The 12,844-nt window shown below is 35.3% G+C and overlaps 1 protein-coding gene across 1 annotated transcript in view; it reads left to right on the top strand.

Moving 5' to 3' along the window:
- TRDN (triadin) overlaps positions 1 to 12,844 on the top strand; it is a 398,565-nt gene that overhangs the window by 291,824 nt on the left and 93,897 nt on the right. Inside the window, 1 exon segment of the mRNA XM_030316258.1 lies at positions 4,658 to 4,708. Within this exon segment, the coding sequence (XP_030172118.1) occupies positions 4,658 to 4,708 (51 nt within the window).

Raw genomic sequence — 12,844 nt, 5'->3', positions numbered from 1 at the left:
CTCTCTCCCTCTCTCTCTCAAAAATAAATGAAGTTTAAAAAAAAATAATAATAAATGGAGTTCTCCATATGGTTCCTTAAAACTATTCTTTCCAACAGAAGGAAAATCCCAAAATTGATACAATGATCTTATTCATTATGCTCACAAAAATATATCCCAAATCAGCAGATATCTCATATCTGCAAAAAAGGTAAGAAATACAGTTTTTGAACTGACATTTCTAAGCACTTCATTAGAGCTAGCTGGGTAAGAAAGGTTGGGAATTTTGAGTTTGGTTCTTTTCACAACTAGGAGGCCTAAATTGCCTGATGATTCTATTAGGGTCTTTTTAAACCTTCCAGTTTCAATTGTTTTTTTTAAATCTAGCTCTACTTAACATTGACATCAAACCATGATGCTCCAACAGAAACAACGTTGCTAATATCCTAATGTCACTGCTAATAAACTGATATTGGACTTGATTATTCAGAGCGATGAATAATAAATAGTAGTCAGAACAAAGATATTATTAATTATACTATTTCTTTTGTTTTTTTAAAAATATTATTTATTTATTTTGAGAGAGCACTAACGTATAGGTGACCAGGGGAAGGGCAGAAAGAGGGAGAGAGGATCCCAAGCATGCTCTGTGCCATCAGAGCAGAGACTGACATGGGGCTTGATCCCATGAACTGTGAGATCAGGACCTGAGCCGAAATCAAGAGTCGGATGCCCAACCAACTGAGTCACCAAGACGTCCCTATACTATTTCCTTTAAACACATTGCTTAGGGACACCTGGGTGGCTCAGTCGGTTGAGCATCTGACTTTGGCTTAGGTCATGATCCCACAGTTTGTGGGTTCGAGCCCCGCATCGGCTTCTGTGCTGACAGCTCAGAGCCTGGAGCCTGCTTTGGATTCTGTGTCTCCCTCTCTCTCTGCCCTCCCATGCTCGCACTGTGTATGTGTCTCTGCCTCTCAAAAGTAAATAAACATTAAAAAAATTTTAAACACATTGCTTGCGGTTCAAAATATTTATTTGTGCTAGGGAAAACCTCTAGTGCTGATTTCCTTTGCTACAATATTATCCATTATTTCAGTCTTCTGTTTTGCCTGTTTTGTAGACATTTAAAAAAAATTCTAGAAAGAAACACTGTTGTTATAAATACATTTTATCTTCCACAAGACCATGTTAGAAGAAAAAGCAAATGCTATTTTATTTTTGTGTATTTTGATCAGATATCTTTAGGCCCTTAAATTAAAAAAAAAAAATCCTGAACTTACTGAAATCGAATATGTTTCTCTTAAAACAATTTTTACCCAGTAAATTTTTGAAACTTGACTTGCACTGCTATTTTGAACACAGTTTGTGTGAGTTTTAAACATCTTGCAATAGCTAAGCAAAATTTATAAAATTAAGTTTATTACCACCAATATGTGAATAATATTTCAATATTGGCAATTTATATAAGATCAGATTTGTTTTTGTTTTTGTTTTTTTTATTTTATTTTTTTAATATGTGAAATTTATTGTCAAATTGGTTTCCATACAACACCCAGTGCTCATCCCAAAAGGTGCCCTCCTCAATACCCATCACCCACCCTCCCCTTCCTCCCACCCCCCATCAACCCTCAGTTTGTTCTCAGTTTTTAACAGTCTCTTATGCTTTGGCTCTCTCCCACTCTAACCTCTTTTTTTTTTTTTTCCTTCCCCTCCCCCATGGGTTTCTGTTAAGTTTCTCAGGATCCACATAAGAGTGAAACCATATGGTATCTGTCTTTCTCTGTATGGCTTATTTCACTTAGCATTACACTCTCCAGTTCCATCCACATTGCTACAAAAGGCCATATTTCACTTTTTCTCATTGCCACATAGTATTCCATTGTGTATATATACCACAATTTCTTTATCCATTCATCAGTTGATGGACATTTAGGCTCTTTCCATAATTTGGCTATTGTTGAGAGTGCTGCTATGAACATTGGGGTACAAGTGCCCCTATGCATCAGTACTCCTGTATCCCTTGGATAAATTCCTAGCAGTGCTATTGCTGGGTCATAGGGTAGGTCTATTTTTAATTCTCTGAGGAACCTCCACACTGCTTTCCAGAGCGGCTGCACCAATTTGCATTCCCACCAACAGTGCAAGAGGGTTCCCGTTTCTCCACATCCTCTCCAGCATCTATAGCCTCCTGATTTGTTCATTTTGGCCACTCTGACTGGCGTGAGGTGATACCTGAGTGTGGTTTTGATTTGTATTTCCCTGATAAGGAGCGACACTGAACATCTTTTCATGTGCCTGTTGGCCATCTGAATGTCTTCTTTAGAGAAGTGTCTATTCATGTTTTCTGCCCATTTCTTCACTGGGTTATTTGTTTTTCGGGTGTGGAGTTTGGTGAGCTCTTTATAGATTTTGGATACTAGCCCTTTGTCTGATATGTCATTTGCAAATATCTTTTCCCATTCCGTTGGTTGCCTTTTAGTTTTGTTGGTTGTTTCCTTTGCTGTGCAGAAGCTTTTTATCTTCATAAGGTCCCAGTAATTCACTTTTGCTTTTAATTCCCTTGCCTTTGGGGATGTGTCGAGTAAGAGATTGCTACGGCTGAGGTCAGAGAGGTCTTTTCCTGCTTTCTCCTCTAGGGTTTTGATGGTTTCCTGTCTCACATTCAGGTCCTTTATCCATTTTGAGTTTATTTTTGTGAATGGTGTGAGAAAGTGGTCTAGTTTCAACCTTCTGCATGTTGCTGTCCAGTTCTCCCAGCACCATTTGTTAAAGAGACTGTCTTTTTTCCATTGGATGTTCTTTCCTGCTTTGTCAAAGATGAGTTGGCCATATGTTTGTGGGTCAAGTTCTGGGGTTTCTATTCTATTCCATTGGTCTATGTGTCTGTTTTTGTGCCATATATAAGATCAGATTTGAAACATACAAGTAAAAAATTATAACCCATTGGTCTCTTTTTCAATTTGCCTGTATTATTAAGAAAATAATTTTTAACTTTCTGGTTTATTTTGCCTTTGTATACTTAGTTTATTCACTAAGTAGGGTCAGTATGTATAAATAAAGTAAATAAGATTTGTTGGGGCATTCAAAATTCATTTTACTGATTGTATTATTTGTTTCCATTTATAAATGAGACTGCAGGTTGCTTTGCTTCTGCAACAGTTGCAAATTATCTGTAGTTCACCTGTATTTCCAAGTATTTGCTAGACATTTGCTTTTTTGGGTGTCTTGTAGCTACATGAAACAAAATATATTCAAAACAAACATGATATCTTTCTCCAAAGTCTTCTATTTCTTACATTTTACATTTCAATTGATAGCAGATTATCCTTCCGTAAAACATGTACAACTCCAGAAGTTATCCTCAGCATTTTTTCATCTGTTTTATAGCCTACATCCAGTTATATTGCTAAGTTGACATTTCCTAACCAGTGAGACTCTACTCAATTTAGGAGCCTTATACTCAAATGGCATCTTCTCATGAAAGCCATCTCAATTATAAAGTAGAGTTAATTAATCATTTCTCTGTTGTTTATGGAGTTTCACTGTTTATGGAGCTTTGCAGGAGAACTTATCACACGCTGCAATATTTTGCTATTTATTAGCTGGTGGTTTCGAGTGCTGTTTCTGTGTACAGACCACTCCAAAACTTAGGGAGTATAAAACTATAGCTAGTTTTACTGTGCTCATGATTTAGAGGGTCAGAATTTTAGGAGGGATCAAGTAGGCAGTTTTTACTTGGGTATCTCATGTGCCTGTAATCAAACATAGTCTTAGAGCTATTGACTGGGCTGTGTATATGTAGCTTTTCCAACATGGTGGTGTTAGTTGGATTACTGACATGGCAACTCGCTTCCTCAGGGCTACTGTCCCTAGAGAAGCAGATGGAAAGTGCATGATCTTTCATGATTAACCCAGGAAATCACATAGCATAATTTCCATTACATTCTGTTGGTTAAGGTGACTCAGCAAATGGACAGATGACCAGCTCACGCCACCCCATTCTTTCTGCTGTCCTTCTAAAATGTGTCTTTCTCTCCATTTCATCTATATCTCTCTAAACCTTTTCCATTTTCAAGGTCTCTCTCAGTATCACCTGCCTTCCAAACCCTTTCCTGATCTTATCATTCAGCTATAAGAGCCAGTACCTTTGTGGTTGAGTACAGAAAAATATCAGTTATATCTCAGGTCTCCTGTCATGAGCCACATGACCTTGGAAAAGTTATTTAATCCTTCCATGTGAAAAACAGAAATAGTAACAGGATCTACCTACCATACAGAGTTGTTACGAACATTGAATGACCAAACAGTAGAGAGCATTCCCTATGATATATAGTATAGACAATGTTAGCTACCATTGTTATATCTTCTTTCCTCAAAGCCTATAGCATTTTATTTGTATCTTTTATGTGTCTATCATAATCTTCCAATTGTGATAATAATTTGTGGGCTTATTTTGTGTCTTTTGCATATTTTGCATGTGTTTTATAGGTAACTTGTGCCAGTTGATATGTCTGTCTTGAATATCAACTCAGAGCCCCTCTGAGTTTTTAAGCCTCAGTAAAAAAAAAAAAAAAAAAAGCAAAACAAGAAAACAAAACAAAACATGAAAAACTTGTAGTTTTTTTTCCTCTCTGTGATTCCTTGTAACCTTTTCTCCCTATGATTCCTCTTGCAGAAATTAAAAAAGAAAAATCCGGGAAGACTTCCTCAGTTTTGAAGGATAAAGGTAATAGAGTCAATTTGATGTAACACTAGTATTTGATATAATACTAGAAATTTGTTAGCAAAACTATCTGAAAGAGTCCATAGTACCTTAGAGTCATCTCCTTTGCAGATATATGAGCCCAAACTTCACAGGTCACATTCATATATTTGAAAACTTGTATTTATTTACTTGTCCCTCAAAAACTTTATTCTAGTTCATTGTCACTTAAAAAGTGCTCTGATTACAATTTCTAAAAGAAAGAAAAAAGAAAGAGGATTTTTCCTTAAAGAATGAGAAGGGGGGAAAAAGTTAGAAGGAAAGTAAAAGTTATGGAAAGAACTTGCCCTATGTGCTTTGATTCTCTCTTTTCTATCCATTCATAAAATATATATTTAGTGCAGAATCTATCCAAACACTTGCTAATCACTGGAAAACAAAGATGGCAAAGCTGGTAATAGGGAGGAAGACTCTGGAATTAGAGTTCTGAATTTTTCTTTTCAAAGACTCTTAGTCAAGTTCTGTATGCTTGAGTCTTGTCTGGCTCTATGTTACTATGAAAGAGCATGACATTCTTATTTAAATTTTGCAATTTCAATCTCTGGAATGGACTGACTTTCCTTTATGTCCATCTAAATCCCAGGTCTCTTTCTAAGCATAAAACATCAAGCCTTCTCTATCTATTTCAACTTGCACTGAATTCTCTCTTCTGAATTTGTATACTTACATGTTTATAATCTAATATACACATATATATGTTTGTGTGTATTTTATTAATTATTTGAAATACCACCTATTTAAGCATCAAGAGTTAATGTTATTCACATTAATTTATGTGGATAGATAAGTACCACATTTAATAATTACTTTTTGTGCATCTAGTATGCAATAATCAGAACATGTACTCACCAGACACTGGGAGTACAAGAAAGTCATGGTCTTTGCTTTCATGGAATTCATAGTATTAATTACATAATTAATTAAAGCAATAAGAATTATAGAGGAGATATACAGGGTGCTATAAGAGACTGCCATGGGGGATTCTAGTCAAATGTGGGGCATCTGAGGAGGCTTTCCTGAAATTATATTAAATTCAAGTAGGAGGATGAGGAATTAGCCAGGCAAATGTGTAAGAATCGTTTGAGCGAAGCAGGGCATCTGCTCTTTGATATCTACTTTATACATTTTGCTTTAGCAAGTTGTGCTTGAGATCTTAATCATTTATAAACAAGGAAGCTGAGACAGAGATAATGTAAGATACTCAGTATAACATCGTAGGTAAGAGGTGAAGACAAGAATCAAAGTTCAGTCTTTCAGACACTAAAGTCCATCTCTTCATTTTAACACAGATAACTGCTCCTTAAATAAGGTTCTTATATTTTTATTCTTCAAAGCAATTTTTCTTTGAGTGTAGAGTCATTACCTAAGTTTGAAAAATCTATTTGACTCAGATACATTGGCTCTGCAGTATGTAAATATAGTCTTAGTCCTTTAGCTATTGGGGGGAGGGGCTCCCCTTAATTCCCACAGAAGAGTTTAGTCTATTTTTTCTCCAGTGATTATCTGTACTTTGAGAGAGATTCCTCATTCTCCTTTCTCATTTTATCTGACAATTAATGAGATTATTTTCCTTGATTGTGTGAGAACTGAAGTGTCATTGAAACATACTACCAGGAAAATCCAAACATATATATGGAGATATATAGAGATATCTATATCTAGATGATGAATCGATAGATAGATAGATACACACACATATATAAATATATATGTATATGATTTGCAAACCATAATTTTCACAAAGTAAACCTTCCCTCCTTCCAATGTAGTGTGAGATACATTTATTTGGGTTCACAATTATGCCACAGGAATATTTGGGCCTTATATTATTTGTTCACAAGAAAAGCAGTTCAAAAGAAAGACTGGAGCTTACCTCTAAAACTACCTTTGAGGCACTGATGATTATCAAAGATTTAAACTACTACTTAAAAGACTTCACTTGTGCCAAAGCTCAAGCTAGTTGGAAATGGCAGTTGTAAAAATCTGTCCCGGAAAATATTATCTGGGGGATTTAAATCCACACTGACCACTTCACTAAGCAGACTCCTGTAATTTCTATTTTTGTTGTTATTGTTATTAATGTACAATTTCAGGCAATTTCCTAGTGAATACTTTGTCTTTAATGTTAAATCCTGTATTTTGCAAGATGTCTCCACAGTCACTAGAAAATTATGTATATAAAGGTTCACTGCATATGATTAGTGATTTAGAACTATTTCAAATGCACCTGTCTTATTATTCAATTGTGTTAATGCCATCAAATGTCTTTGTTATGTATAAGTTAGACACTATTTTAGAAGAATTTTATTACTGCCTTTCCTTTGTTTTCTGAGTATAATTTATCATTACAAAAAAATTCAAAGAATAAAGTGCAGCATTATTTATAATATTTCAGGGACATTAAACACTTCTGCCATATTACTGTATTTGAAGAGGCTCTTTGAAGCCTACTGCTGAACTGTGGCAGAATCAGAATGCAGCAATTCCACTTGCTAAAAAATCCACTTATTGCATTGGAGTCTCTGTGTTTTGTGAGTTATTTCTATTAAGCTGCTGAAATTTTGCCTACATTTGCCAGTCTCATCAATTCCACTTGCATGTACACATTAGAATACATACTGAAACAGTGCTACAACTCATAAACCTCAGGTTATCACCCAGAAATCCTTTGAGGCCCCATTTATTGGGAATGTAATGACCATGAGCAAATTAAGGATTTAGGGAAACATGATTAGACTGTGCCTTTATTTAAGAAGATAGAGGTGTAGGGGAGAAAAAAAGAGCAGGAGAAAGACACATCTTGCTGGCTTTTGCTGCTGGTTCAGCTACTGACTTCCCTTGGCTAGTGGACTCACCTAAGTCCTCTCAAGACCTAAGTCCTTCTGCAAGAGCAGAAGCCTGTGTGGCCTTGAACATCAAGAAACCAGACAATCCTGTTAGACATGCCTATTATTGGTTATATTCTCTATCTTACTGTCACTTGTAACAGCTGGTCTGATTTATATGATGATGGAAGAATCACCCATGGTCTGAGGCACTGCAGACTGAACCCAAACAAGGCAACAAAGAGATTAATTTCTCCTCTACTGAGACTGCAATAGTAGCACTCTTAGGTTACTCTGGTATTGGAGTAATATGATGGATGTTAGAGGTATTTTCTAATTTTGTGACCCAGGCCTGTGTATGTTTGGATCTAATGCCAGAGAATTCTCAGTGGAGCTTGTCTTTCCTTATATTCTGATGCTTGGGACCATGCACATGATGATTCCCCCAATTTCTATTTGTCATAAACATGCTTTCTCTTGGCCATTCCCACCTGTACAAACAAAAGGTAGAGCTAAGGATGAGGTAAGTTGTCTGAGGACTTTGATCCCCAATGATTTAGAGTTCATTGTGGACACTCACCCTAGTTTATTACTGCCTTTATCTGGGGCAGTGTAGAGGGATTAAAAACCTGAAACCATTTTCCTATTCTTCTGTGAATTTTTTTTTTCCATCACAACCTCCTTGCCCAGATGACTTTGAGAATTCTAAATTATATCCAAGCATCTTTAAATATGTTCCAGATCTTTTTTTTTAATTTTTTAATGTTTATTTAGTTATGAGAAAGAGAGAGAGAGAGACAGAGAGATAGAAACAGAGTGTGAGCAGGGGAGGGGCAGAGATAAGAAGACACAGAATCTGAAGCAGGCTCGAGGCTCTGAGCTGTCTTCACAGAGCCCGATGTGGGGCTCGAAGTCATGAACCACGAGATCATGACCTGAGCCAAAGTCGGATGCTTAACTGACTGATCCAACCAGCACCTCTAGATCTTGATAATCAAGATTCATAAACTTTTCTGTAGGCTCTTGGACAAACACAAAGAAACTACCATATTTGTAAAATCACACACAAAAAAAGTGCTCTCCAATGCTTTGCTCCTGACAAACAATACAGATGACTTAAAAAAAAAAAAACAACAAAAAAAAAACCTTAATAGCTGACCCAAGCCAACAATATCCTTATCCTTCCTAATATACAAGTACAGAATTACTATATAACATTCTTCACAGTTTGGGTAAGATTTGATACCTCACTCCTTTCCTACTTCAGCCTGTGGACTTCCTAAATCAGGTGAAAACCCCTTGAAATCAAAATGGACACAGAGGAAATGACCTTCAAGAAAATCAGTGCAAGAAATGATCCAGCCTGGGAGCAGAAGGCATCTTCCCATTATTGAACTTGGAAATAAAAATCACTTTTGGGGAGCCTGGGTGGTTCAGTCAGTCAGTTAAGTGTGGGACTCTTGATTTCGGCTCAGGTCATGATCTCATGGTTCTGAGATCGAGCCCCAGGTTAGGCTCTGTGGTGTCAGTGAGGGATGTTTTGGGATTCTCCCTCTCTCCCTCTATCTGCCTCTCCCCCACCCCCTGCTCACACACAAGTGTGCTCTTTCTCTCAAAAATGAACATTTTTTTTAAAAATCAATTTTAGTGGCCTAGAAGGCTCAGTCAGTTGAGTGTCCGACTTTGGTGAACTTTCACCACATTTAAAGTGATGAGTTTATGACTTTCAAATACATTATAAATTTGCATTCCACCTCTTCTTTCTTTCTCCACCAATATCAAAGTAGTCTTGTGGGTTCTCTCCCTCATTCTTGTGTTTTATAACTACTTTAATCTCACGCAAACATATACACCTCCCCACTGAAATCAATATGCTGTATCTTGAACTTGAAATTCCAGGTGCTGCACTCTCCCACCCCACTAGGAATCTGTCCCCACCAACATTTCTCATTTCACAATACATTATTTTTTTTTTGGTTTAGCCAGGAAATGCAAAAGCAGTAAATTACCCCTATTAGCTTGAAAAAAGTTAATGAAGCTTCTCAGTCTGTTTATTCAATCCATGGCTCTTGATTTCATCTTCAGATGCTGAAATACAGAAAAAAAAAAATAGGCCCTACTTATACTTAGCACATTAAATGGCAACATGGAATTTTTCTTGCCACCAAAGCCATTTAAAAATATTCTGCAAACATATGGATATTTAAGGATATGGAAAGGAAAATATGGATATTTTCTACCAAGAAAATATTGCTTTGAGGGACACAGCCTTTTCAATAGAACTCCTAAGTCCATTCTTGACACTATCCAAAGTCACCTGGACTCAATTCTAAGCAATTGCTTGAGTGAGATATTCATTTACGAATCCCACCATCATGTTCTGCACTCTCCCCCTGACACACACACCATAAGGTGGGAATAAAACAAAGGGCTGGAAGGATAGATTATTCCCCTTTTCCTTCCTTTCTCACTGCATCAAAAGTAATTTTTGTCAGTAAAATGTTTACTGAGATATGTTGCAGACAAGGCAGAAAATTGGTTTATCTTTTACATAGGCTATTGAGGAAGTATGATCCTATTCAAGACATCACCCACATATATGTCTGGAACACATGATATGATTAGAATCACTTTATATTTGAACCTGGTAGAATAAACGAAGTTTTTTTTTTAAACTAAGGGCCACATTTTTATGATGGTGGGAGTTTATAGATAAAATTGGCTTTTGTGTTTTATTTCTGTCTTATTCTTGAAATGTGTTTGACTGGAGTCTGATGACTGAAGCACCACATTTACATGACAGATGCAGGGTTTTCCATTTGTTTATTTAAAAAAAAATAATCACATAGCCTGAAAGAAATAAACTAAGTTAGTGCTGATTATAACAGTTTGGGAGACTTCTAGAAGCCATATGTTTTTAAAAAAATTACAGCTAAAATAAGTTCCTATCCATCCAAAGCCCATTCTCTTAAATGAACAAATAGATTGTAACTCATTCGACAATTTACATTTATTTTAAATGAAAATGATCAGGGAGGATGGATTGTTGTACTCTATGCTGTTGTTTCCTTGTCTCTGTATGATTAAAATCATTTCTGTAAGAAAACATTATATAAGTTCCACCCAAGTTCACCTTACTTATAGCTCACTGACTCCATTATATATGTGTTCTCAAATCCTTTTATCTTGGCTTCATATAAAGGTTCAATGTTTTTTTTCTGTTTTTTGTTTTTTTTTTCCAGAGCCTATTAAGGGGAAAGAAGTGAAGCTTCCAGTTTCCCTAAAGGAAAAAGGTAATATTGTATAACGAAATGTGAAAACACATTGATCTGTCTATTGCATATTCAGTTATTTGCAACAAAGCAATATATCATTTATTTTTCAGGCTTTTAAAACTATAACTTTCACACGCCCTTGTATATGTGTGAGCAAAGGAAAAAGGACTATTTTCTCTCTCAAAATTCTAAATTTTACTATGAAATAACAAAGACAAGAGTAACTATGTCAGAAATACTGTGAAAGCTTTTTAAAATGCATATGTTATTCTGACTCCACCAGTCTGTAGTGGAAAATCTGCATTTAGTAAATATCCCAAGGTGAATCTTAAAAAGAATAGCTATAGAAACAAAGACTTAAGATAAAAACACTTAAAATTTCTCAGTGTTAGCTTGCCATTCTGTTAAGTTTGGATACAACCAAACTCTAAACAAATTTTATAGCTAGGAGGAACTTAGAGATAAACTATAGTCCAAATCCTTCGTCTTATAGATAAATAAAAATGGAGTAGCCAAGAAACTTTTTAAAATTATTGTGATTTGCAATACAGTCAGCATTAGAAATCTGATCTAAAGCAAACACCTCCAGCCTTCCCATTATACTACAATCAAAGTAATGTGGATTCTGATATGCACAAAGTTATGTCTCCTAAAACATAAGTAAATATGGTTAGTCCAATATAATATATTTAGTTTCTAATTAATCCCAGTACCTTCTATGGGCACGGTATCATACTCAGAATTTTCTAATATTTCTTATTGTCAAGATGAACATGAGTAAACCAGTGAGACCATGAAATTATACTGACCATACTGAATGTTAAAAATAGGTTAGAAATATACCTGAGGAGAAGATCTGCATGAACTATTGACCAATTAATGAACAGGGACTTAGTGATAAAAATCCAAACTTACTGGCAATATTTTATTTAAAAGAAAAAGAAACTTTTGGTAAACTTGTAACACATGTGTTAGAGTTGGGAGAGGTGTGGGTGAGCTGGGGGAGGGGAAAGCAGCCAAGGACATAGAGAAATGAAGGGCACATGGAGAGTCTTCATTAGTGAGTGTAGCAATGTATAGAAAAACACCCTTAAGTCATATTTTTCTAACTTTGCAATTAATTTTAAATTAAACGAAATTGCTACTTAATGAAACATAAGAGTACAACATGATTTTTGTTTCTCAGCCCATAGGCATACTTGATTTTTTTTTTAAGTATTTTAAAGCAACATGGATTTCAAATCTGTTAAGGCCTTTATATTTCACTTTAGAAATGTATTATCATACCTAAAACTTTATCTTCACTTATGATAGTAGTTATTTCAGTGCTATATACAACTTTATGCTATTCTGGTATAATATGTAAATCGGAATATTTTACCTTGCAAGAGAATTCTCACATGTAATTTTAAATGCCCAATAAATAGCAAAATGTTGCCACATTGTATTATAAATTGATTGCGAAGACTAATGGCATTCCTGTAGATTTACCTGAACACTAAATTATTTTAAAGAAACTAGATTTCTTTGGCATGATCTGATTGGTGGTTGGAGTGGACACTTACATAACAATCTAAGTTGAAATGATTTGATGCCATTAAGTAATTTAAGCATTCAAGGATGCTATTATTCCTTTGCCAATCTAAAACAGAAATATTAAAAAAAATGAGGAAAAGACAGTCATATTTCAAATTTCCACATTTTTATTAAGGCTGTTCAGTTCAAAAATTTTTCCCTGGAATAAATACATGTGGAATGAATATATATATATATATATATATATATATATATATCCACACACAAAATAATTCAGATTTCCACCAAAATCACTTGATGTGAATTTCAGTCTTTGATCACTGGACATACCTACTTAAGAGTTTCCTTTTTCTTTTCCTATCATTCCAGAATCCTTTTTCATCATCCCATGCCATATGGTCATTCTAACACTAGCCAGTTCATGGTCATAGATAATGGTGGTGGAAAAGAAAGCATTTTGGAAA

The sequence above is a fragment of the Lynx canadensis genome, chromosome B2, assembly GCF_007474595.2.
Source record: "Lynx canadensis isolate LIC74 chromosome B2, mLynCan4.pri.v2, whole genome shotgun sequence".
Lineage (NCBI taxonomy): Eukaryota > Metazoa > Chordata > Mammalia > Carnivora > Felidae > Lynx > Lynx canadensis.
Note: the sequence above shows the minus strand (reverse complement) of the source record. Positions and strands in the feature narration are given on the sequence as shown.